This window comes from Cyprinodon tularosa, unplaced genomic scaffold (genome assembly GCF_016077235.1).
Source record: "Cyprinodon tularosa strain WSP-4 unplaced genomic scaffold, ASM1607723v1 ctg102, whole genome shotgun sequence".
NCBI classification, from domain to species: Eukaryota; Metazoa; Chordata; class Actinopteri; order Cyprinodontiformes; family Cyprinodontidae; genus Cyprinodon; species Cyprinodon tularosa.
In genome coordinates this window covers 1,631,246-1,658,726 of record NW_024037805.1, presented here as the reverse complement: position 1 = coordinate 1,658,726, position 27,481 = coordinate 1,631,246, and the positions used below count along the sequence as shown (strand labels likewise).

Below are 27,481 nucleotides of genomic sequence, written 5' to 3'. Positions count from 1 at the left end.
GAAAACAATCACTGTCAGTTTTGAAGGAAAGTGCTGCGCTCTAAGAAACTGAGCTCTGCCATTTACTAGGTGACATAAAAAGAATAAAAATAAGCTGAGACTTTTTTAAGGATCTGAGAGCAGAGGACTAATGGGAGATCTTAAAATGACTTCCGTAGAAATTTTAGACAAATGAAACAGTAATTATACTTGTAGAAATTAACCTTTTCTTTATTGACACGAATTTAAAAGTAGTGCAGCTTAATATGGCTAACTGACCAAGCTAAAAAATGCTAACCTGTTAGCTACAGCTAGCCACAGCGCCACCCAGTTACTTTGTTCACCATCAACGGATTTTTTTCAGTTTTGTTATCGATCAGATAAAACTTCATCGGTCATTAGAGACGTTAACAATATAAACGCTCCCGACTCGGCACACTGACGCTGCGGGATGTTATTATCGTTGTCCTGGCAACCACAATGTTTTACATCAAGTGGCAACGTTCAGCCAATCATGTAGAGTAACGTCAGTGGTATGTGCAAGGCCAGAGCAGATGTGGTATCTACACCGTCACAGATATATTTATAGTCCCCACACTGCAGAGCAATATTATATCGGGTAGCAGAAAATCAAGACATATTGCCAAATTGATTTATTCCCCCACCCCAGTCAGGATCCAGAAACAAATACGAAAAAGGAGGGACTTCTGTCTGAATAGACTGTGCACATAAATACTGCACTCGTTCGAGGGGAACGTTACCTTTGTAGTGGACTTTGGGGTCTTTCTTAGGAGTCCAAAAAAGCCGCCTTTCTCCTTAAGAGAAATGAGATGTGTTATTTTTTTCCAGTTACCTACAAACATATCCTCCTCAGGCAACATGAGTTCAGGCATGTTTCTGCTCTGTGACTCATGCCGTTTGATCTGTCAGATCTGCCATAAAGACTAACCTTGTTCTCTGACAGGCTGTCGTTGCTGGCAGAGAGCTCGCCATTCAAAGGTTCTTCGCCCTGAACCGTTAAAAAATGTTATGGAACCGGTTTACACCTGAGAGAACATAGCTGACACCATGTAGGAAAAAAGGCTGAGGAATTTACTGAAACATCTCAACATGTACGGCTGGAACAAGTCAGCACCAAATTTCTACAAACAAAACTGATTATTTTTACCTAGTTAGGTTTTAATGTCAAGTTATTTTCTGTCCGACTATAAGTCAGACAGAAAGTAGTGTGTGTTGTAAAACAAGCAAATATTGACGTTTCTGGATCGTCTTTAAACACATCACAACAATCAGAAAAACAATGACTTGAGAAAATCTTTCCACATTTTAGATTGAAAATAAATAAATAAATATCTTACTTCTTCCAACTGCGACCCTTCAGATGGTTTTGGAGATCTTCTAAACATCCCACTTAACACATTTCCCTTTTCCTGATTAAAACACATATTCCATCAGATTTGCTAGATCTAAAATTTATTTAACAAACATAGCAGGTAAACACAGGTGTATATGTGATAAATCAAAGCAGATTTATTTCTAACCTAACAGCTTCCTTATACATAAAACTGATATGGGTCAAGTATTTTTTTTTCCTCTACCAAAAAACAAAAAACAAACTTCAGCCTCTTGGTAACATTACAAAAAATATATATATATATAAATATATTTTTGTCACTTCACAAAAAGTAATTTCTGTATAAGCAGGCAATTCACAGAGTTTTATAACCGATAAGTTATAACATATCTATTACTATAAATAATCGAATTGTTAAGTAGAATAATTTGGGTTTTTTATTAGCTTTAAATGGAATTAACTGCATTTTCTGACTAAACAATTTTCAGTTTTGATAGAAATCCCTGAAATAAGACAATCCAACAGAATTATAATTTATTGAGATGCATCTGCAGATCCCTGTGAAACTGTTCAATGGGATCTATTTTCTCTTACTTTGACGTTTTCAGACAGATTCTCACTGCTGGCTGATAAGTCAGACTGCTGAACTTCGTTTTCCTGAAACACAAGCAGATTAAATGATCAAAAACAAAATCACTTCATTGACTGATGACTTAGCAAACAAATCAAACAAACAAAACATCAAAACGTTCAAACTTGATCCAGACATGAACAAATCTAAGCTTGTTGGAAAACATTAAGAAAAATTATTCATAAAACTCATTTAAAGGCTTATCTTAAGATTTGAAACAAGAATGATCGATTCTTTAATCTCTAACTTTGTTGTTACCCACATCATTCTAAGTAGGCTTTAAAAATGGAAGTTATTTTATACTGATTTGCACATAGATGCAAGCTTTACTTTATACTATTACTTATATTTTATATTTTTTTTCCTTTAAGCTTAAAGAAACAAACTAGTCAAAAAATAAAAAAACAAACAACTCTTTAAAATAAACTCTGAGCTCTAATTTAACCTATTATCCTCATGTAGTTTTACATGCTTACTTTAATATTACATCAATTTAAATCAGGTCTGAAACAATTAATCGGATTAATCCATTATCGAAATAATGGTAAACTAATTTAGTAATCAAATAATCATTAACTGGAGTATAGAGACTGTAAAATATGCGTTTAGCTGACAGAGCAGTAATTCTAGGAAAACTGTAAAAAAATATATATAAACATTTTGCATTTAGATAAAAAAAAGACGCTTTTGTCTTTCAGTATGCTCCATCCAGAACTGCTCAAGTGGGAAAGTTTTAGTTTCACCTGGTTTAATTTAGTAAAAAACATTCTTTAAGTGACCTTTTTTATCAGGTTATCAATAGGATTTATCGAAAAAAAAAAAATCGACAGATTAGTTAGTAAGCTCTAAATTTAATTATAAGAAGAAAAAAAAACATACTGGTAAAAGCTCTCATGGTTTCATCGCTCTATAAAATTACCTGCTCTTGTTTCCCTTCTCCAGTTATCTTTGGTGATTTGCGGAGGATCTCGTTGAAAAACCCTTTGTCCTGTTGATAGTGTGGTGTAATTAATTAAAGACCATTAGTGGATTTAATGCTGATCATAGTTCAGGGTTAATCAAAGCTTACCTTTGTCTCAGTCAGATTGTCATTACTGCCTGAAAGATCCCCGGATAGAGACCGTTGGTCCTGAGACACCGTGAACAAGTTTAGTTTGATCATCAAACTACTTCAGCTAAACTATAAGGCTCCATTAAACTGTTTGGCAAACCTGCTGCTAATAAACGAGGCTTTAACTGTAGTAAGAATTCCTACCTGATCGGTTTCAGCTGGCTTTGGGGATTTCCTGAATATCCCGCTGAAAATTCCTCCTTTTTCCTAAATTATCACAGGTGCAAAAATTTAGCAACATCAGGTATAATTTTAGTTCAATTTGGATCAAAGTGGTTTTTAAATCTGTTGCTGATCTGTGAAAGGCCGTCTACAGGTAATAATGAAAGATTTGTCTGCTGTAAATGCAGATTATCTGCCAGAATAATCTGCTCACCTTGTTGTCAGACAGACTGTCGCTGCTTGCAGACAGCTCCCCGCTATTACTCAGATTCTCCTAAAAATATAAAATGATGGACAAGGACTACACTTAAATATATATTTCCCTTTTTTTTTTTTTTTTTTTTTTTTAGTTTCTTTTCATTCGCCCAGAAGATTTAAAAGCAATAACTCACCTGAATGGATGACTCATCGCCCGCTTTGCTAGACTTCTTCAAGATGCCAGAAAAGAATCCACCTTTTTCCTACAATGAAATAGAATTTTGTAAAATATCATGAAAACAGGAACCTGTGATGCAACATCTAACAACACAATGAGATACTGACTGAGATCAGCACCCATTCTAGCAGCTCAATACACCTAGTGTGGGAATCACAGGCGGTTAGTGATAAAACAAACAAGCTAAATATGGAACTTGACAATACTGAGCCAGTTCTTAGTTAAAAAGAATGAGTTCAAAGTTCAGTTCACACAGACGAAAATGAACTGGTATACGTTCATAGTTCACTTTTTCAAAAATGAACAAAGTTCACAATCCTACAAATGAACTACCGTAATTTTCGGACTATAAGCCGCACCTGAATATAAGCCGCAGAAGCTAAATTGCATGATTTGTACATATACAAGCCGCACCGGACTATAAGCCGCAGGTTTTTTATGTTTACACACAAACTGTCTTGCGCTCGCAATGTCCGTCTTTCTCGCTGTCGTTCTTGTGTGTTGAAGCAAATGTGACGTCAACATGGTGGATGGTAAAATCCATAGATTTAGGTATTACCCTAGTGGCCGTTAGCTGTGAACGTCCATAGATAAGCCACATTGCCATGCGGCTTATAGTCTGAAAATTACGGTAGTTAAAGTTCATTTGGTCCTACAATCCTACAACAGAACCTCATATTTCACCATTTAAATGTATGATCATAATATATAGAAAGAAATGAAAAATACTCGATGCAGTCCAGGTAGGCCAGATGTGCAGTGAAGCTTTTATTTAGCCAAATCACACACTGCTTCTAATATTTGGCTCCTCCTCTTCTTCATTATATCAATAAGTGTGTGTGGTCCCTTTGCATCAAGTTTAAAACATAAAAGCTTAAACTTAAACAAAATGAGCTCCAATTCCAATGTTTATATAAATCAAATTAACTTAGTCATATTTCGGTTCTTTCAGGTGAATTTCACTACTTTATTTTTTTACTGTCAGCTGAAAACATTTGTGTAAGTTTCTCTTTCATTTAGCATTTATTGTTATACATCCTGGGTTGTCCTTAAAGAACAGTACCGCATCTGTGCATACATGAGCATCCTGGGCTTGCTGTAAACCAGCAAAGCTCTATAATGTTTTTAAACATATAAACTTACACGGTTTGGTTCAGAGGTTTTCTCTTCATCTTCTTCTTCTGCTTCTTTCTCCACATCCTCTGACTCCATGTCAGCTTTACTGTCCTGCAACCACATGACAAGCCAGACAAGATGATAGGAAACAGAAACATTTAGGAATAATGAAGGTTCCTACATGGTTTGGTTAAAATTCTATTTATACACTTAAAGTTTAAACATCAAATTTGACCAAATTTGAAAATTTTTGCAGCTAAAAAAAATGTCCCTTTCCTCACTATATTAGAAGAACCGTCACTTCTAAATATAAGGCCTCAGCATTTATTACGCCCTTCTCTCTATTTCCAAAGTGACTTTTCAATATTCTTGTTTAAAAATGTGAAAATAAAAGGAAGACAATAGATTTCAAGAGGTATAAAAAAAAGACATTACAACTCTGAGGAGTGTAATACAGAACTAAGACTTTCTGTTTTTAAGGTTGAACATCGGCCCATTTCTCCTGTAGCTTTTACTTTTTAATTTATTTATAGATGTTTAGAGTTTCTTCAGTAATGCATACAATGCATAAGACTTCATGCTTTTCTATTTCTTTTTCCAAGACTAAAGGAAAAAAAAAGTTTTGTTTTTTGCTTCTCTTCCTCTCTCTGAAGACAGGTGGATAGGGGATGGGGAAGAGTAGAGCTTTTTCCTAACATTTTAATAGTGCTTTTAAAAAAGGCATTAAAATGATTATGCATTTATTTACACCTTAACCTGAATAGCCCTAGATGCAAAGGTGTTTTTGTTAACCTTACAGGTGCCAGGCTGTTTTTGAATCATCAGGGAACCAATGGAGAGAGGGTCACTTTTTTGTTTTCATAGGGATGCGGCTGTTCCAACTGTTGCATTTCCAAATTCTCCTGAGTGGTGCACGACTTTACACTAGTGGATAAAGTGAATGTGATTGGTCGTTTATCAAGAGGGCGGGATTGTTGTGGTGGAAGGTTCGCAAGCAAGTTTAGTTGTGGCCGGTTTGTTGGAAGCATCTTGCTAACCAGTTAGCAACTTAGTGCTAGTAGGTTCCCAATGGGAAATTCCTATTGGGACCAAGTAGCACTAAATTGGTGACTTAGAAACACTGTCAAGGAACGCTATGGACAGAGGAAACATGCAAGAGGAGGAGAGTTTTGTGTCAGAGGTCGTGGATGAGTCTCCTCTGTCATAATTTTTTTATTTAGAGGAGGAAAGCGGGGATGAAGATGTTGTGGAAGAGGACGCCAGGGCGGCAGAAGCTTGGTTTGGTGTATAAGGCTTACAGCCGTACATGTTTGAGCCCTTGCCTCGCAACACTGCCAGTTCTGTTAGCTCTACGCCTGCTGAAGACACAGACGTTCATCCCCGTGAACACTGGGACGGAACCCAATGGGAAAGGAAATGATTCTTATTTCAACCGTTGCGTATATTAGCTGCGACATATGAATCAAGATGCTATGACCGAAAAAATTAGATTGACAGATGACCGTTGATATATGATTGGCTGAATTTAGGTGTACAGGCTGACGTATAACTAACTGGCCTGCGTAAGAAAAAAAAAAAAAAAAACAGATTTTGAGACAGGATTTTTTTTAAATAGACATTTTCTAACTTTTGGAACAATATCGACTGATAAAGAGTAAATTTATATACATGTTTAAGCCAGAATGATTTGACATTTAATTCAACTTCCCTACAACTTTAACAACTATTTTTCTATTGGTTCTTTAATAATAGGCTTCACTCATTTTCATTTTTAAAATGTTGTTATTATGATTAGGTACTATGCTGAATTTCTTTTGGTGCCTCCCTGGGACTTAATGCCAAAGGTACAGAGTGTAACTCGTTACATTGAATTGGGCTCTTATAGACTGACTCAAAACTGGAGTTTTATTTTCTTAGTTAAACTTCTATACATTAAAATTATGGAATAATGCATAAAAATACTACTCATGTTTTTGTTACATATTTTTATAGCATTTTTGTCCACCTAAAGCACTTAATATATGTCTTAAAATCCATGAGTAAAGTTTGGTATTCATCAGCAATTTTCCTACAAAGTTTCTCAGTACTTACAATTTTTAAAATGAATAATTCATTTGTACAGAAGAAACACTTGGAATTATGACCTTATGCATATTTGTAATGAGATCAGCAGGACTGTTTCACTGTTAACATTTTCTCCAAGTGTGATTAAATGATCAGTTTTTAAATGCAGACCAAAGATTCCTGCATCATTTAAAAAAATGTGAAATCTCTCATAAATCCAGTGAATGAGCTGTACTAATCATTCCAGGCTTCCAGGAATCACTGGTTTGGAGCCATGTTTTAGTGTTTCTTTAAATGTTGCAGATGCGCAGCTGCATTTAGATATATCTATAAGAACAAAATCAAACAAATACAAACAATGGCTGCATGTCATGTCAGTGAATTATGTAATTTTTAAGAAAAGCCAGAGAGTTCATGTCACCTTCAGAGCAGGAGAGGAGGATCGCTCTTTGGGCGTCTTTCGAAACATACCAGAGAGTATGCCTCCTTTGTCCTGAAAACACAGAATATAAAGGTTTAACCATGCATTAGGATCATGACTAATATGCCCTTCATTGTTTATATTTAATGTATGTTCAGAAAATAATGTGTTAAAGTCAGTATTTTTACCTCCCCAACAGAAGAAGGGGAGCCTGTGGCTGTGTTCGAACGTCCACCTTAACCCCTAAATCTCTCAATCACTATATAAAGTGAGGACTATATAGTGGACTTTATAGTGAACTCAGTTAACTGACTGTTCTACTTTTTGCTCCCTGTTGGTCAGGTAACTCCGCCTCCCCGCACAGTGCCTGCTCCATCTTTGTTATTTGTCGCCGCTGTCGGGTAGCCATAGGCGACAGCGGGCCATAGTGACCGCAAATCCCATGACGCTTTGTGAGGAGAGGTCCTCGCAAAGCATTCTGGGATATATCTGCTAGTCTAGTGACCATGGATGATCACTACTTTTCAAGGTGCATTGTGGGAAACTTCGAGTCCACTACTTTTTCATCCACTAGATGTTTGGACACTCATCTAAAACTGTGTAACCACTATATAGGGCCCGGTATAGCGAACCCAGTTAACTGAGTTCAATATAAAGTGCACTATATTATACATTAAAAGGGATATAGGGTCCTATATAGTGGTTAAGACGGACATTAGGACACAACCTGTAAGTTTTTCCAGCCACTTGTTTATAATAAGTTTAATTTCTCCCCCATTTCTGTTAGTTCCAAGTTATGATCTAAATAAAAAAGCACAAGCTGAACTGATCTGTGAGACATTGTTGAAGTATACCTGTTTATGTTCTGCATTGTGTTGCTCCTTGTTTTTCTTCCCCAGTTGTTCCTTCTGTGAACTGGGATCAGGACTGGGCTCTCTGCTGGTCTGAGAAGAGTCAACACCACAGTCAGTGTTGTTGTTCCACTCCAACACTCACTGTGCAGCGATTTTCTAGATTGTTAATTTACACTTAAAAACAGGGGGAATTTCAAATTAGATTAAAATGGAAATAGAGGTTAATTTATTGACACATTAAATACATATATTAAGGCACCAATGTTTATAGGCAAATTATAAAAAACATACTGCCAAAAACAAAATGGATCCTTGGATCTGTGGATTTAAACTAAATGCTGCATTTATGCCAGGAAGGTGCTTTTGTGAGCAGGTCTCTGCTCCCTAAGGGGATTGGTTAAATTTAGAGAGTGAATTTCATTTCACTGTACTTGTGACAGTGTAATTACAATAAAACGCTGGAAAAATAAAATAAAATAAATGAGAAGAGGAGATACTGCGAGAGCAGCACAGCAGCCACCAAACCAAAGAAACTCTAAATCTGCCTTTTTTTATTTAGGGGATAAGTCTACTGGTCCTAAACAGTCAGAATTGTTTTAGTTCCAACTCGCTGAGGTATGCTCACAAAGAGCTTTTCTTTTCCACTGAAATTAGCGGGTTAACCTGGGTTTCTCAAACACGGGTCGACCCGCTAACTATCGGCATTTGGTTCCCTTCACATTTGCAAAAAAAAGCTGCATGTCTTGTGACATCATCACGCTGGGTTAGCGCTGATTATGTCACCAGTGCGCCTGAAATCAAGGAAGCGAACAATGGAGACCAACATGTAAGGAAGCAAGGGCGAAATAACCAGAGCTGTGCCATGTTTACTGAATTTAAACAGAATTTAGATCAGAAGCGAATGGCGCGGTGTGTTGATGTCCTTATGTTGTGTTCAATGGTGTCCCGTAATTCAGCGGGTCAGCTGGCGGTATTCCCACAGCATGCTGATCGGAGCCAAGGCTATTTTAATGCGGGTCGCCTGCTGAGTCGATTGACCTGATTGGACAGATGAGCTGTTCCCACGGCCACTAAAAGCCGATGGTTCCCGGGTTTAAACTGTTTTTTTTGAGTCAGTGTGAAAGGCTTTAAATGTTTGGAATATTTTTCTCAAAGAAATGCCGCTTTCTGTTTTGCCTGTTGGGTATTTGGGAAAAGTCTCAGATAAAATGCATTACTTAATGATGGAGTCAGTAATTGGAAAAAAAGACACTGAGGAAATTTCAGAAATGGAGAGAATGTATGTTAACAACAGTGAAACTGATCCTGCCTGGCCAGGCAGCTCTCTGGGTGCTCAGCACCTCTAAACCTCTGATCCTAGAATGGCTCCTGGTCAGGACCTGAACTGCAGGCCTGTCATTACTCCTTCAGACCTCCCTGCTAAACAAAGCCACATGTCACAAAGCGACTGATGACACAGACATGCATACCGGTTTGTTGCTGGGAACCTGTTTGATTGGGCCACCGTCTGATTTCTCCTCTGGATCAAGGTCGTCAGTCATGTAGCTCTGAGGAGAAAAAATACCAGAACATCAGGTTATTAACATTGTCTACAATCGTTTTTTGGTTGATATAGTAGTCCCAACTATTTAACTATTTAATCAGCAAGTTTAAAGAGATATTATATAAAAAGGTGGAGCAGAAAAGTTATTTTTGGTTGTTCATAACCAAGCCTATATAATTAAAATATTCAAATTGGATCAAATTCAGTTTATTTAAACAGGAAGTCATCATGATGTGTCATCCTAAGGCACTTTACAGGGTTAATTTAATCATATTATAAGGTTTATATCCAAGCAGATTGCTCCAATCACTGACTTGCAGAATTCACTCCTCATGTCTGAGCCGTGAGAAAGCATTCTGCCACGACCGATAACCGGACAGTTTTTCCAACATATCCTGAAACGGCTGACTCAGCAACTGCATGTCTGATCTCACTGCTACTGTATGATGCAGTCATGTACACAGAGACGCACCCACAGCTGTTGGTCATGGGAAACCGGTTCCAGGCATCAAACAATGACGTTTCCAATAACAAAAAGCTTGATGTTACAACACTGTCAAAAAGGATCTAAACCGTATCTATTGTCTTTATATTTCATTTCCAAAAACAACTTAGAACCATATCATTCTTTTTCCAGGTTATGTACAAGAAAAGGTGATTAATTCCCTAAAGTTAAAAATAACATAATATAAATAGGAGGAAAATCATTTAAATTCTGAAGACAAAGTCCACTAAAGAAAAGCAGAAATAGTTTGAATGGCAGGAAAGGCAAACATCAGTCCCTTTCAGTGGCAGACGGTGTAACTATATGTTCCTAGGCCTTCAGTGGTTCTTTACTTCTCAACCCCTTGACATCTGAATTTTTATACACCTATGTATGAGTGTTAGCCTGGTGGTTAGAGCAGTTCGCTTGTGCTCTGAGAAGGTTGCAAGTACCCAGTTTGATCCCCACAGCCTCCACTCTAGTTTCCTGAGCAAAACCCTTAACCCCACACTGCTCCCTGGGCGCCACACAAAGGCAGCCCACTGCTTCCCAAGGGGATGAGTCAAAATGCAGAGAACGAATTTCCCCATTTTTGGGACATTAAAGGCATTTACTTTTTATATTTGCATCTTTGGAACGACGGGTGTCAAAGGGTTAATATCACCACTTCCACATTTCAATAAAAGAAACCACCAATAGTAATCAAACATTGAATGTAACAAGCGCAGGTATAACTGAGACAAAGATAAGTGTGAGGATGAACACAGAGATTAATTAGGAAAGAAGTCCAAAGGTGATCCTCTACTTTATAACCAAAGCACATTTACATCATCAGTAGCCGTTCAGATTCAATACGAATCTAATTACCCAATAAAACAGAGCATAAAGCAAGAAAATAAAATATAATCGCACTCCCCAGAGATGCTGATGATTTTGAAACAAAATCCATCCTGTCTTTGTGCAGGAAGTCTTAGTATCTTCTTTTACTATCAGTCACTGAGGACAGACAAAATGCAAATTGTTGCTCGCTTAACTTTAAACTGTAAACATTTTGCTCTAAAGGACCAATCAGAGGACAGAAAATGCTGAGGTAAGGACGGGCCCGCTAGACGGCCCTGAGGGGTAAATCTGAAATCTGATTGGTTGAAAGAACCGTTCCTGACTAATATTGTTACGGTAACATCAGCTGGCACTGCTGATGCTGAAGGCCATGGACAGATTGGATTGAGATTAGGGCTGCAACTAACGATTATTTTAAAAATCGATGAATCGGCCGATTATTTTTTCGAATAATCGATGAATCGGACAAAAAATATTTTTTATATTAACCTCTTTATTCCAAAATAAACATTTTAGACAGAACAAAAAAGCACACAAGTACAGGTTGCTCATTAACTGTCCTGGTGCAATATGAAAAATAAATGTTTGTGTTAAAACTACGCAAACTTACATGAGAAATGTAGCTGTACATCCACAAAATATAGGCTACTTTGTTTCGTAAAGTGCAAAAAAAGACATTTTTGTTTTTAAAAGCCCCTAAGGCGTTCAAACAATAGGCCCTTCCCATTTCCACAAATGAGTTTTTTTTAGACTAGAAGAGTTCTGCCTTTTAAGATAGGAAAGTATAACAGTTAAAGTTGCTACTTGAGAAAATACTTAACCATAGAGATAAAAATGATTGATTCAAATTATAAATTGTATTTAGAATAAAAATGAGAGAACTAGGGGTGCTAAAAAACACATCCTCCAAAGACAGATATTTACATGGGAATGTGGCATATAATTAATTGACATATTACTGATCTTGCTTGATTTTATTCTGCTTTACTTCCATAAATTGCAGGATCTTCTTTACTTTATCTTTGCCAGAAGATTTAAACTTTAAAAGCCTTGCCCTCATAATTTGCGAGTTAATTTATTTATAAAGTAAATGTAAACGCTGCTTAAGCTAATTCAAATGAAATAAAAGTAAAATAAGTAGCCAACCTTATCACTGTCTGTAACCTACTAACACGGTAAGGAAAGCATCAGATGAGCTACCTGAGAAACTAACGTTACGTTTCCCCACTTTAAAATGAAACAAACATGGTGGTTCAGTGCCATGTTAATTTGTTTTGACAAAAGTTGCATGTTACGACTTTTTTCACTTTACAAAGCACAGGCTATTTTGATTATTGTGATCAATTTGCGCCGTCAATCCCGGCGCGTGTGCGCTTCATTTGCAGTCTGGACGCTGAGGGTAAACATCCTGCGGCTCTGACTGCAGCGCTGAGAGGGACTCCTGCGAGAGCGGGAGAACGGGGTTGGGATGGGGGAGGCGCCCCACGGCAGAGTAGGAACGATACATGCTTTCACGTAAGAGTCTCTAAAAGCCGCCAGTGACACCGTAAAAAGTCACCAGATTTGTCGCTTTTTTGAAAAATAGTCGGTGGAGGGGTCTGAAAAGTCGCTGAGTTGGCAACACTGCAACAGCGGCGCTGACTCGCTCTGCCGTATTTTTTTTTCTTCCCCCGTTTCAGTCAAGTGGATGTGATGACGGCGGCGGCGGATGACGCATTAATCCTGCGACACAACTAATCGATGATGAAATTCGTTGCCAACGCTTTTAAAAGTCGATTTTTATCGATTTTATCGATTCGTTGTTGCAGCCCTGATTGAGATAGCAACATATTAAGGCTGAAATCTGATTGGATAAAAAATATAGTAACCCCATAAATTTAACACAAGCAGCACAGCCAAGAGAAATGCTACAAAATTAAGAGAACGGATTGTTTGGAATAAATTATACAGTTTGAAAGAAGAACATTAAAGCTTTAGGTTGTGAATGTAGGTTAGTTTCTGATTGTAGGCCAGCAGAGACTCTAACCACCCAACACTGGTCTCTTTCACACATATGGGGCCACATTCCAATGCAGAAATGTCTTCAGACTATTTTATAATATTACAATTGGATTAACCAATATCCTCTATCCGTTTCTCAGACAGGAGAGCAGTGAGCTTTGCTTACAGTAAATGTTGGCAGTTTCTCTTTTTGGCTCCGTCGAAATATTCCAGTCAGACCAGCCTGAAGAGCGCACATAAAGACAGACATTATAAATGCTGCTTATAAAACCGTGTGGGAACATTTGGTTTGCTGCTGCAGGTAAATACCTTGAAATCTATTTCAACTGCTGGAACCTGTGGTTGGTCAGTTTCTTTGGAAGTCTGGGTGAAATAAGGCAGAAATGTACTATAAAAACAAACAGGGTGCATTTTGGGATTTGATTTGAGATTGTCTCTGTGATGTAAGTCTGTACTTTTTTGACCTCGCCGTGTCTGGGTGCTGCTTTTGGTTCCTGTATAAACAAGGAGGATAAATAAAAAAATGCTAAATCATGTTTATTTAAAAAGGTAGCTATAAACACCATTGCTGTGATATTCTGAGGCTGCCCTTTGAGGAAATACCTTTTCTGCTCGTCTCGGCGGCGCAACAGGACCTTCAGATGGTTTTAGTTTAGGTTGTGGTTGCTGGATGTCACCATTCAGCTGATCAAGCAATAAATACACAGAAAAACAATCAGATACAGTAAAGCTTAATGTTAATCACTTTTCAAGATATATCTTTTTAAGCGGCTCATATAATTACATCGCAATTAAATGTACCATATCAAATGATATTACAGTGCCCTGTCTGGCGATGTGGCAATAAGAATTATTGTCTTGATACAAAAGAAAAGGGCCCAAAAGATTTTACTTTCAAAAGTGAAGCAGTATGGTTTTCGCCAGGGTGTTCTCCTTGATTTATGCATTTAAATAGCTTTATTATAAATCATACAGGGAGTATTACAGATTTTATGGACACCGTAATGTAAGCAGAACAGGAAAGGAAAAACAGGAATAAAAAGGAGAAAAGATGAATGAAAGAAGAGATAAAAAGGAAGAAAATGATAAAAAAATCTTCAGTCTGCTTCATCACCTGCAAAGAGATGTAAAAAGAACAGCACAACCAACAGATATAGTATAAAAGATACAATGAAGTAACACCTTGGTACTATCGCTGAAGTATGTAGTATTATTTAATCTGACATGTATACTGTGGTAGCTGAAGATAAGAATATGGGATTCCTGTATGAAAGTGAATCTCTAAGTACCCGAAGCCAAGCACCTGTTTGTGAAAGCACACTTGTGCATGTAAAGTTTAATCCAAAGGCAAAATGCTCAATAGTGGTTGTGAAATTCAAATTATTCTCTCTGATTTTATGATTATATTGAGGCTATAACGTCCGATAAATAAAAAAACACGATATGCCCATTTACTGTTCAGTTAGTTTCAGAATCAAGTTTATCGCCAAGTATGTTTGCACTTACAAGGAATTTGACTTGTTGAATGTGCAGACAAATTCAATATTTATTCAGAATACAGAATCTATAGCTATATACAATATAAAACATACAATATACAATATATAGTATATAGCTATAGACTTTAGGCTGTGCGTTAATGTAATGCAGGAGGCCTGGAGATGCTACGTTGGTGTAGCTTCTAGGTCCTGAACGGGGAGGGTTAGTGTAATGGGGGTTTCTGGGCCTTGTTGATAAGGCTGGTAGCAGATGGGAAGAAATTGTTCTTGTGGTGTGAGGTTTTGGTCCTGATGGACGGCAGCCTCCTCCCAGAGGGAAGTGATTGAAATTATTTGTGGCTGGGGTGCGAGGGATCAGCCACAATCTTGTATATATATTTGATGTCCAATATTTCATTATTGTCTTTTGAAAGGAGCGTGAATTAATATTAGGTAACTTTAGGAACATTTTCACTGTAAAAACCATTTACAAAAAAATGTCAATTTTTGTTTGAAAGAGTTTAAGGCCTCTAACTCAGGCGGTTGCTTCTGGTACCAATCAACCAGACCGTGATCAGTTAGCTTGAAAGGTCTGTTCCGATTCAATCAAAAGCTTTTATATTTAAATGACTTGTTGGTTTTAGAGTCCAGTTTTGCTTCAGCTTAAATATTTCATATATGTCCTCAAACTTTATTGTACCTCTTATACTATATCCATTAGTTGTGCTGTTCTTTTTACATCTCTTCGCAGGTGATGAAGCAGACTGAAGATGTTATCTGCCTTTAAATCTCCTCTTTCTTTCATCTTTTCTCCTTTTTCCTGTTTTTCCTTTCCTGTTCTGCTTACATTGCAGTGTCCATATAATCTTTAATAGTCCCTGCATGAATTATAATAAAGCTACTTACATGCATAAATCAAGCGGAACACTATGGCGATAGCCGTACTGCTCCACTTGTGTCTTATTGCCACACTGCTAGACAGGAGGCTGTTAAAAGAACATTTACACAAAAATGTTCTTTTTTTTTTAATAAGAGTTTAGGGCCTCTAATTCAGGTGGTTGCTTCTGGTACCAATCAACCAGACCGTGATCAGTTAGCTTGAAAGATCTGTTCTGATTCAACCAAAAGCTTTTTATAATTAAATGACTGGTTGGTTTTAGAGTCCGGTTTTGCTTCAGCTTAAATATGTAACATATGGCCTCATATTTTACCCCAGTCTGTGATATACTGCAGACCAAGAGATGTATGAATCTGAGCTCAATAGGTCTTGTAGCACTAAGCAACTCTAAACCAATGACATCTCTACCGCCATCCTTCACAGTTGGAAATTTGAAAGCTTTACAGTTTGCATCCAGACTCATTAGCTGCTGTGTTATTATTTTCTAAAGACTAAAGCAGCTCTTTTAATCTCACCTAGAGCCAAACCTAGTAAAAGTCAGCTATGATAGTTTCATAATGATACAACTCTTTGATGTTTCATTTATATTTCTCAACAAAAATCCCATTAATTTTCACTTTACTTCAGTGTTTATTATCCATTTATACTGTTTGGCATTTGTAGTATTTGAATTGGTAGATATCCCTATGTCTATATCTGTGGAGGGTGTCCCATTTTTTCACATAACTGCACATACGGAGAATTAAATAATTAAATAAGTCATTCATTATTCTAAACATTTATTTCAGTGAATACATCAACTTCTTCATGTGAAATAATTGTTGAAGTAATACCTTCATGTTTAATGCTGCAGTTTTTTTCATCCTGTACTGTGTTTGGGACAGCTCCTGCAGAGAATCAATCAGTTAAAGAACCTTAATTAACCTTATTCTACGTTCACACTGCAAACAGCAGAGGCAGCAGAAGCAGCTAGTTCACATGCAAAGTCAATGGAAGATGCGCATCAAGGTGCAGCAAAAGGTCCAGCAGCGCATCTGAGCAGCTGGAGCAGCGCCTCACAAGCTTCTGAGCATCTGAGCGTATGACATGCTTCAGACACAGCAGCTGCTGGAGTTGGAAACATTTTATTTTTGCTGCTTGGCGCGCCACATCAACCAATCAGAGAGGCTGATCAGGTTTGCTTTTATAATCCTGGTGCTTGCAGTTTGGATTATGTACGTGAAAAACTCCTTCCAGCCGCCGCGAACAGTAGCGGAAAACTGCGAAGAGGCGACTGGGCCAGAGGCTGCCATTGGACGGGATTCCCAGTGACAGATCAGCGCCAGTGTACATGGGTCTGACAGAGAAATAATATTTGAAGGCAGGATGGTAACCCTCATGAACCGTCTGCACAGATGAAGTTTTCAGGTGGACTTTCTCAATTAAAAACAAAATAAAACTAATTTTTACCCACTTATAACAGCATTTATAGCTGCCATCGTTACAGGCAGAGAAACGATATAGTTCCGCCCAACGCGCATCAGAACCACTTTTCAACCATGCAGCTAGAGCAGCAAAGATCGTTTTAAAACTAAACTTGTGCAAGCATAAAAAATTAAGTAGTATGCACGTTTTTGCTGCTTCTGCTACTTGCAGTGTGAACGTAGCATCAGGCTAAACGGCTTTAGGAGTTTAAAGAACTAGGATAAATCAGGAGTTACATTAGAGAGAAGCATGAACACACTGCTCTAACTAACAGTCCATAAAGGCAGAGACTGATGGGATACTCACGGCGTCTGAAGGGCGAGGAGGGATCAAAGGAACCGGCCTCACATCTTTCTCTGCCTCATTTCTTTTTACCTGTGAGTGAAGTTTCAACATCCTTGAATTTATTTTGGAGCCCATTTAGGTTCAGCCTAAAAGCACTCAAGTGAGCAAACACATAACTGGCCTAATAAAAACTTAAAGAGAGACTGGGGTTTATGACGCTACCTCAGTGGGCTTTGGAGGAGGTTTGGGCTGCAGAAAAAAAAAAAACAGGATTAAATGAGTTAGGAGGGATTAATAAGAGCAGTTTACACACATATGTACATATATGTGAAAAGTAGCATGACAAAAAAAGAGAGAAAAAATTAGCTGTTTTTTTTTTAAAGGCATACAGGAACATACAAGCCTCTGGGAATGCGGAACATCCCTAAACCTGTCTGTTTAGTTTGGGTTATTTTACTTTAGTCAGCTCCGATTCGTTAGTCTCAGCGTGAGGTGACCCTTAGAGGGAGCAGTACTGAGGGGAGCTTGCTTTATTGTGTGAGAATGAATCCCTGCTCCGATACAATAGAAGTTACCATTCGTCAACATGCTTTAGAATCCACCAAACAAATTAAAAAAAGTAAAAAATATATATTTTAAAGCTAGTAAAATAGTTTTCGTTTCTTTTAATAATATTTATGCACATATGATCGATGCTAATAAGTAGCAGAAGTAAAACATGTAAGAGAAGATTTTGTTCAATTTTCTTGAGTTAAAATTCCACAAAGATTAGAGATGCAATCTTTTGTTTGACAATAATAATTTAATTGTAATTATTATTCTACAAGCTTTGCCTTTTTCATTTACATAAATGATAAAAAAGGGATTCATTTAATGCAAATAGTTTTGGCTTTTTTGTGTATATTCTACTTTGTAGCATGTATTAGATGGAAATGTTTTTTTGCAAAAACAATCAAATTAAATTGGTTTTTTTTCTAAGAAAATTGATCACTTAGATTAACCCCATTGTTAAATATGAGCTGATGAATGAAAAAAAAAAACATCATCAGTAGCAGTTCCAAATTTAGGGCCACAATAATGTAACTGTAAAAATGTTTATTAAATCAAGTCATGCTGGAAAGTATTTCCACCCTGCCCAAAAATGACTTAAGAGAACCGGAAATGTCTTATAAATTATTTAAGTAAATTATTCTCACCGGTTTTGGCTTCTTTTTTATCACTGGCTTCATCATACAGGCCTCCATCTTTCCTGCAGAATGATACAAAAAGTTGATGAGGAAGCATGTGAGTTGTTATGATCTGTAAAAGGAGAATTGCTTCTCTGATCTAAAAAAAAAAAAAAAAAAAAAGTACCTGCTAATTTTAATTATTTCATTTCATCCTTCTGTCATCATTAAGTGATATAAACTCTGATGTCAGGCAAACCAGCTAAAGGTTTTGTGCGTCAACATGTGAACAGACCCAGTTTGAACTGCTAACTTAAATGAACTCAAAACCAAAACGATGCCTGATAGCTTCAGTCATAATAATCCAGTTAGCCTTTTAAGCCTCACTGATGTTCTTCCTCCTCTGGGATGTTTGTACCTGCTGTGGAAAAAGCCCATGAGAGAAGTTCCTTTCACCTTTAGTCATCTGATGAGGAAGATGCAGCAAAACAAACCAGCATGTGGCTGATGGCTTTGGAACGGCACACATCTAAATTTTTTAAAGAAGAAGGACACGGATCGATCCGATAACCATCAAAAACTATTACTCTTTCTTTTCCATGTGATTACGATAACACCGACGTCATAAGCTAACCATAAAAAAAGCAGCTCAGGCATCCAGAAGGAGCTGATCGGTGACAGACCCATTTAGAACCAAACATGTCATTATATCAGTATCTTTAATTTGGGTTTTATTGAAACACTTTTAACCAAAAAAAATAATTAAAAAAAGGCCCCAGAGGGAATTCAGCAGCATTTTCAGAATAAAGCTGCAAAGAATGGCTGTTTGAATCATTATTAAAAACTAGATAAATTAAAATGAAGCCTAAGTGGAAGTTCAACGGAATAAACTGATTACTCCAACACCAGCTTTGAACCACACCTCCCTGAAAGCCAATCAGCATCCAGGGTTCATCTTAAAATGTTTCCAAAACTCGGTCTGCTACCTACAGTAAAAGCGCAGACAGTGGTCGCGCTACGCTGGACTTCGATTCAGATGACCCCGTTTCAACCCACCTCCAGCTCCTCCTCCACCATCGTAGCTAAAGCTTCATTAAAGTTTTATTCCTCCCGGAATCGTACTGCGTTTCCTGTCTCATTTCAACTACCCTGAAGACCGCCATGATAAGCCTGGTTCTGGTTTATTCCCAACAGGGAGGTTTTTCTCTCCACTGTCGCTTCATGCTTGCTCATCATGGACAGGTTCTGTCATCCTGTGTTATCCAAGCTGGACTTCCATCTTCCAGGTCCCCGAATGAAGCTCTAGCATCAGCTCATGCAGTCCACTGGATCTCCCCATAAAGCTCAGCAGACTGTCTCGCTAACCAGCAGTCTACAGACTGACCAACTCAATCTATCTGAATTGGCACTATATAAATAAACTGAGTTGAATTGAATTGAATATCTCCACTCCACCACCAGTTTCAGGCCTGGGGCCCTATTCTTTACTCCTGTTCATGCATATCAAACAAAATTCAGCGTTAAAGTTTCCTGCCGAGGTCTGAGCGCCAAAAACTAAAGTAATTGTATCAATACATTTTTTCTAATTGTTTTTTTCTTTCCGTGAGTTTTTTTCAGATTGAAATAGTGTTAAAGTTGAATACTAAAAACTATTTAAAAAAATTTACAGGGAAAAAAAAAAAAACTTTCCAGGTACCTACATATTTTCCAAATTCTAAAATTCTTAACTTTTCCATTCAAGGGATTTTTAAGCATTGAGTCTTTTGTCAGGCGTTCTAAAAAACAACTAATCAAATCAACGATGAATTTAGGGCAGACGTGGATTTAATCTATGAAAGAAGGATGAAAAAAAAAAGGACAGACAAGAATAACACATTTAGAGTTTCCAAGCATGACAACCATGTGAAAGACCTCTCTTAAAAAAATCTAGCATCTGATCTCTGTTCTTTAGCTGATAGATTTGGATGCTTTTGTAGTTTTATTCTGAAACCTCGCCAAAAGTGGAGAGTCTCTGCTTTCAAAGTCCGATTGGATTTCAAATGCAATTCATTCTCCAGCCCTGGTTCTTAATGTACTCGATACTAAGAAGAATAAAGTAAGTCCCAAACGCTCTCATTCCAGCCCTTAAGGTGGAGGTAATACACGGTTTGTCGCCACACAGGAGGGAAGGGAGAGTTGGAGCTTAATTGCACAAAGGGTTGGGGAATTACAGGGTATATTCTGCTTCTCGGCCATAGAAAGCTGGAGAGAGGCATCAGCACCCCTCATGACCCCAGTTTGGATAAGGCGTGACAGAAAATGGATGAATGGATGGTTGGGTAACATATGAAGATTTTTAAAATCTATAAATGATTACAAAAGTGAAATGAAACCAAACCGTTTATATCGACATGCTCTACATGGTATTAAAGTCATACCAGTTCTCTATCTAACCTCCCTCCCTATTATCATATATTTAGATATGCACCTGCAGGTTATTTTTCAGCCATTTCTCATTTATGTCTGCAGCTGTTTAGTCATAAATGACCCCGTGTAACATTTATGACAAAGCTTTCATTCAAAGGTGGGGTTTTTTATGATTACTTTTTGGAAAAGAAAAAAGTCCAAATATATATCAAAAATAAATATCAAGATAATATTTTTGGTCCATATGTGCTCTCTTCATCCTCTGACATGGGAGCTGGCTCAGAGCTGCCTGGCTGTGTGTTTCCTGGACGGGGCCGCCTTTTACAGCTGTTTTTTTGTATCTCTTCTGTCTCCTTGAACCCCAGTCGGCCTCAGCAGATGGCCGCTCACACTGAGCCTGGTTCTGCTGGAGGTTTCTTCCTGTTAAAAGGGAGTTTTTCCTCTCCACTGTCGCTACAAGCATGCTTAGTGTGAGGGATTGTATTTGAGTCAATGAGTCGATGCAATCAGCTGGTTTTCCTTAGATAGAAAACTTTGTATCAATTTGACTGGATGATCTGGTTGAACTGTAAAGTGCCTTGAGATGACAGGCGTTGTGAATTTTGGCGCTATATAAATAAACTGAATTGAATTGAATGTGTTGTGAATGTGTGCTATATAAATGAACTGCATTGAACTAAATGATCAATATCTTCTGATTGACATATAGGGCACATGCTTCTTTTTTTATCAATACATTTCGTTTTGATAGCTGGGAAAAATGTCACAATATATGGTGATATTACAATATTGAGATAGTATTGAATTATGACTCTAGTTTCGTGACACGTATCGTATAACACTCACGCCAATACTCACCCCTGCTATCTATCTAATGCCAAATTAAACCTTCTGAGGGTGCAGCACATGTTGGCTTTGCTAAAATTTTCAGCATCTTTCTACACAGAGGCACGTAGCACTAGTGAAAATCTGAGCCCAGATCAGATCATCTGTATAACGGTAAAGGTCTGGATCTGCTCTGTGTCCAGCAGTCTGCACAGGTACCAGATGTCATCCTGAGGAAAGTGGTCATTCTCATGCAGGTCATTTTTGGGAATAAGTCAAATATATGCATGGAATTGTAACAAAAGATGCACGTGTTTTTTTTTCTGTCTTTATGGGCTGAATTTATGGGACGACTCCTTTGCTTCTTTACCTGCTTCTTTGCCATTTTTCTAATCCTCTCAACAAAGTGATAGTCAATCAAACTTAGAATGACGCCCATTTGCAAAAAAAGACTGAACCGTGACAACATCCACATAGAAAATGAGAAAGTATAGGCTTCCATAATGTTGGTAAAACAGTAATTGATTAAATAACTATATACATTACTGGCTTTTAATGCAGGTTGGTAAAAAAAAAGCATAAACAGGCAGATAGAAAAACTGATTGGTGTGACGCCGACTGAGCAGATAAGGAAACAAGCTGTTAGCCTGGTCCGGAGCAGGATAGCTGCACAGAATAAATCACCATGGTAACCTTCCACTGCTCTTGGGAAACGGTTGTAATCGTTCTCATGCATGGGTTTTGTGGTGTTGAATTATCCTGAGGGATGTTTGCATTGTTAATTGAAAATCAGGGAGACCTCAGGATGAAGCTAATAAAAACATAAACAGTCAAAGCTTAATGCTGGGAAATCTGGAAAATCCCAGCTTACTCCTTTATCTTGGTTTTATGAAATAGGTCTCTGGAGATAGCATAGCATCCCAGATTATTATTTGGATAGTTTGCCTCTTCGGTCCTCCTCCAGACTTCCAAATATACCTTTAACTTTGGACCTGTGGTCTTTTCTCCTTAACCTAGAGGGACATTACTGACATGGTCTCTAGTTCAGGACAGGATTTGTTGTCCAAAGAGACTCTTTATTCAGCTTTTTAGATGGTTAACGGCTTGATTTTGGACAACAAACCTCTAAACCAGGGGTCATCAATTAAAAATCAGCGGGGTCCGAATAAAGAAAATCAACAAGTAAAGGTTCGGAGACATTTTTAATTATAATTTGTTACTTCAAACAGAATTTAATACTGAAATAAAATGAGGTTTTTATGCATTTATGTAATACATTGCTTTTTTAAATAAAAAGCATAGAAAATGTTTCCATTTCCATTTTAAAATCTAAAGCATTTTTTGAAGTAGAGAACAACAATTGTTAAGTTTGGTATAAAGACAATTTCCTGATTCAAATATTTTATAAAACACCTGAACTGACCATTTGTTTATTTTTTTTCCTTTCTTTTTTCTGTCTTAATGAGAGCAGTGGGATTTAAACCTGCAAGGCTTTAAACCTGGGTTTGAATAGATACAAAGCCATTCAAGTCATATTTTTCTTTTTTAATTTTTACCATACTGATGATTAAAAGATTAAGCTTATAGAACTTTTAAATAGATAACACACTGTTTTTTTCGGCTTGACCTAAGGTTTCCAGGCTGCAAACATTTAACATTTAACCTCTGCCTTGTTTCGTTGTTTTTTTATGGAGCTTAGGCTGAAGTAGGGCTGGACGATATAGAAAAAAAGCTTATCGATAAAAAAAAATGCAGATTGATCGATATCGATAACTATTGAAAAGATTTTAAACCATATTTTATGTGCAGCTCTGCCTGGACTTTTTATAATACTGCTAAATGATTTAATTTTAATAAAAAACACAAACACAGACTTCCAATTAAATATTTACTTAACCAACTTTTTTAACCTTAACAGAATTGTTTTAAAGAAAAATAACTTAAGAGACCTGAGTTATGTTATTAAATACTGACAAAGAATACTGCTGGCACCTCGTTATGGTTCAGCTTAGTTTCCTGCTTTAACCTGAGTTATTACTTTGAAGTTTCTGGCCCCTCAGCATTTTTCTCTCAATTGTTAGAACTACTTGGGAAACTGCCCAGAACTGAAAATATATATATATATTTTCCCGAACTTCCTGAAGATTCCTCGGAGGAGAGCCACGCCGGGGCCTACACAGCTCGTACTCCTGCGGGTTGTGTTATCAGACTTGGTTTTCACTGGTTCCCTACACATTTTACAGATGACTGTGGTTTGTTTTTTGTCCAACTTGCCATGACCGAAATACTGCCAAACTGGCGAACTACAAAAACCCTTCTTTGGAACAATTTCCTCCGCCTCTCCTTGCTGCGACATCTTCATGTGCTCTGTGTTGTGGTTTGAGAGGGCGGCGCTTTGTGACGGCGTGCCTGGGTCCGCGATTGTGATTGGTTGGGAGGAAGTAGTGACTAGCATAAACCTACATGCTAGGCTACAATGAGAAGGAAGGAAAACTCTGTTTCTTTATCGAACTTTTATCGACCCTCTTTTTTTCTATTGCGCCACACGTCTATCGATCGATATATATCGTTATTGACCAGCCCTAGGCTGAAGTTCAACTGCATCCACCAGCGACACAGCCAATCAGCTTTGAACCACACCTCTATGAAAGCCAATCGGCATCCAAAGCTCATCTTAAAAGGCCCTTCAATCCACAACTTGTCTGCTGCTGGTTACGCTGTGTGACTTCATTCAGATGACCCTGTTTCAACCCACCTCCAGCCCCTCCTCCACCATCGTAGCTAAAACTTCATCAGGGTGTCATTCCTCCTGGACTCTTACTGTATTCTGCGTCTCATTTCAATCGGTCCAGCAGATGACCGCCATGTTGAGTCTGGTTCTACCACAGGTTTCCTTCCAATGGGGAATTTTTTCTCTCCACTGTCGCACCATGCTTGCTCACCATAGACAGGTTCTCTCAGCCTGTATTATCCAACTGGACTTCCATCTTCCAGGTCCCTGAGTGGAGCTCTAGTTTCAGCTCACGCCATCCACTGGATCTCCCCATAAAGCTCAGCATACCATCTCACTGACCAGTAGTCTACAGATGACTAATTTTATCTATCTCCACTCCACCACCAGTTTCAGGCCTGGGGGGGGGTTGGGGGGGGGGGGTCAGAGGTCTAAGTGCCAAGGACAAAGTGATTCTATCAATACATTTCTTCTAATTCTCTTCTCTCTGAAGATAAATTCTGCCTTCATCTGTAGTGGATTAGAGATATACAGTTAAGTTCATCAGTGGGCCAATTCAATTCAGTTTGTTTGAGGTAGATATTTAATGATGCTGAAAATAACAATCTGATTGTAAATTCATTTATGACACTTTATAATAATAAATAAGTGCTATAAAATATTTGCTTGCATTAATTATCTGTTTTTGTTTTTTTGTTTTTTGGTGCCCTATTGTGCCCCTGTATTGTATTGGGTCAGATGACGCCCCTGGTTTATGACGTATAAGGATAACAGGCTGCTGAGCAGAGGGAATACTTTGCACTATGCCTGCATGTTAACAGAAATCTATTTAATTGCTAATCTCAATAACATCATCTGTTTTTTTAGTATCATCTAAAACACAAATAAATAAATAAAGTGAATTAAAAACTTCAACAATGGAAAGGAGAGAAGAGGGAAGATTATCAGGGATGCTGACAAACGTTTCCACCACATTGTTTTGGAAAGAAAATATAAACGATCCAAAAACATTAAAGTTTATAATCCATCTAACAGGAACTGTCCTGCAAATAGTTGTTAAACTGGTGAAGTATCCCTATCTCTGCCATTTAAACCAACAACATTTAACCAGCTAAACAAGTCGCTATAAATTATCTAATACTGCTGTTGGGGATCCTGTCTCCACTGTGTTAGATCGAGCTTTGTAAATAACCGGTGGACTTTTTTAAATCCCCAAAAAGCAGACTGTCACTTCACTGACGCGCCGGAGTTTACAAACATTAACAGTTATAAAATGGAGGAAATGAGCAGTTAAATGAAGGCTGAACAGTTTAAACCTACCGGAGATCTCAGAGACTCTTCTCCTCCGACTTCAACAGTGATTGAGATTTAAGAGTTTAAAAAAAAAAAGTATCGATGTCTTATTCACAGTCAGCAGAATCCCAGGAGTTTTTAAACTTGGCCCCTCCCCGCTCCGCAGCCTCTGCCCTAACGGTGCGTTCAGGGGCGCCCCAAAAAGCACGCAAAAAACATATTCACTTTTTACTTATTTATTTATACATTTCTCTCCAGTGCTTTCATCTATTATTTATCCTGTATTTTTTAATTTATCAATTTTAGATTAAAAATTTTTTGGCTCAGTATTTATGTACGTTTTATTTCTCCTGTGCAGGAAAACAGTAGCAGAGCCAATAACTATTGCCTTGCAGAGAGAAAGTTTCAGATTAAAGGTAAAGCAAACATTAAACATACATGTAATGTAGCTAATATGATTTCGCTGACTATATTTAGTCACAAAAGAAGGAATTAACCTTCTGATAATTCTATCAATTCAGTTAGTATGAACATGTTCATCCTAAAATTGCCTGAATTATCCGACAGTACTAGGCCTAATTGGTCAGTCTTTCAGTGTTGCCCTGTTTTGAGATGGGTCTCGTTGAAGACAGAGGATGTACCTGTCACCCTGCAGCTATGCTTTGATAAGCAAATATAGATGCTAGTTGGATTGATGTTTTAGCACTCTGCAGAGAATCAGATATTTGACCAGACACAGTGCTAATCTTAAAAGGTTTATTTTGACTGGCAAGTTGAACGATCTGGTAGCAGGCTGGAAGAGCAGAAGATTGCTGTATGGGCTGGTAGCAGGCTGGAACAGCAGAAGATTGCTGTATGGGCTGGTAGCAGGCTGGAAGAGCAGAAGATTGCTGAACGGGCTGGTAGAAGGCTGGAAAGGCAGAAGATTGCTGAACAGGCTGGTAGCAGGTCGGAAATGCAGAAAATAGCTAAACAGGCCTGCAGCAGGCTGGAAGAGCAGAAGATTGGTGAATGGGTCTGTGGCAGGTTTATTAACATGGAAAATGACAGAACAGACTGATGAATGACTGAAAAGGCAAGTTGCAGGCTTGAACAGGCTGGTGACAAGCAGAGGATGTCCAGGTGGTGACCAGAGTCAGAAACCAATGAGATCCAGTGAGTGCAGAGTGAATATAGAGACACAGGAAGGCAAGCGGTGCACACAAACCCTGGAACTAACCTCAGGCAGAAGGCAGTGTAGCAGAGACTGAGAGAAAGAGTCAGGTATAAATCGGCATGTTAAGCAGGGAGAAATAAGGGTGATTAGAAGAGAGACGGGTGCATCTGCTCACTTTATTTAAAAGAACGGAGTAGAGGAGAGTGTCAGGCAGCAGGCCATCCCAGAAATACATCCAAAATAGAGGCATGCTGTGTGATACACATACAGAAGGACAATAAGATAAAAACACAGTTATTTTTTGTCCTTTATTTTGTTTATTCTAAAAAATCTGTTGAAGAATATTTTGTTCACTGCAATTTTAAGTCAATAAAAATATCTTATTAGCAAACAGGCTATATTCTTAAAGTTTTACTCCTTCAAATCTAAATAATTAACTCATTCATGTATATATATTGCATAAGCCTAGATGGCCATTCGTATGTCTGCTTGTAGTTCTCCTTCTATGAGAAAAATTCAAAGACTAAATAAAGGATTATTGCCTGCAATTTCCACCATTATGCTAAATGTTTTATTTATCTAATTACTTTTTTATGAATGCAATCAATTTATTCATTTTGAGAGTCAGGACAGACACTATGTAAACTTAACTATAATTGCTGAATGTGGATATTATGTATAAATATAAAAAGCAATCCACACCAAAGTCTCAATCAATACAGGATAGTAATTCAGCTCCCCATTCATCTCCATTTTTCATGTGCTCTACCTGTTAGTGTCATG

General features: G+C 37.8%; 1 protein-coding gene across 3 annotated transcripts in view; it reads right to left on the bottom strand.

Moving 5' to 3' along the window:
* LOC119779898 overlaps positions 1 to 25,673 on the bottom strand; it is a 46,021-nt gene extending 20,348 nt beyond the window's left edge. The window contains exons 1-22 of one of the 3 annotated variants that reach the window (XM_038279759.1): positions 25,570 to 25,673; positions 18,318 to 18,370; positions 17,344 to 17,370; positions 17,143 to 17,211; positions 16,206 to 16,259; positions 13,600 to 13,680; positions 13,452 to 13,490; positions 13,306 to 13,359; positions 13,163 to 13,219; positions 9,598 to 9,675; positions 8,129 to 8,218; positions 7,275 to 7,346; positions 4,817 to 4,900; positions 3,630 to 3,698; positions 3,452 to 3,511; positions 3,220 to 3,282; positions 3,034 to 3,093; positions 2,884 to 2,952; positions 1,928 to 1,990; positions 1,338 to 1,409; positions 929 to 988; positions 741 to 794 (exon numbers count right to left, since the gene is read on the bottom strand). In XM_038279759.1, coding sequence (XP_038135687.1) covers positions 741 to 794; positions 929 to 988; positions 1,338 to 1,409; positions 1,928 to 1,990; positions 2,884 to 2,952; positions 3,034 to 3,093; positions 3,220 to 3,282; positions 3,452 to 3,511; positions 3,630 to 3,698; positions 4,817 to 4,900; positions 7,275 to 7,346; positions 8,129 to 8,218; positions 9,598 to 9,675; positions 13,163 to 13,219; positions 13,306 to 13,359; positions 13,452 to 13,490; positions 13,600 to 13,680; positions 16,206 to 16,259; positions 17,143 to 17,211; positions 17,344 to 17,370; positions 18,318 to 18,365 — 1,323 coding nt within the window. In that variant the 5' untranslated portion in view covers positions 18,366 to 18,370; positions 25,570 to 25,673. The remainder of the gene's footprint in view (positions 1 to 740; positions 795 to 928; positions 989 to 1,337; positions 1,410 to 1,927; positions 1,991 to 2,883; positions 2,953 to 3,033; positions 3,094 to 3,219; positions 3,283 to 3,451; positions 3,512 to 3,629; positions 3,699 to 4,816; positions 4,901 to 7,274; positions 7,347 to 8,128; positions 8,219 to 9,597; positions 9,676 to 13,162; positions 13,220 to 13,305; positions 13,360 to 13,451; positions 13,491 to 13,599; positions 13,681 to 16,205; positions 16,260 to 17,142; positions 17,212 to 17,343; positions 17,371 to 18,317; positions 18,371 to 25,569) is intronic. The other 2 variants (XM_038279747.1, XM_038279752.1) reach the window with 2 other exon arrangements.
* Positions 25,674 to 27,481: the final 1,808 nt, after the last annotated feature.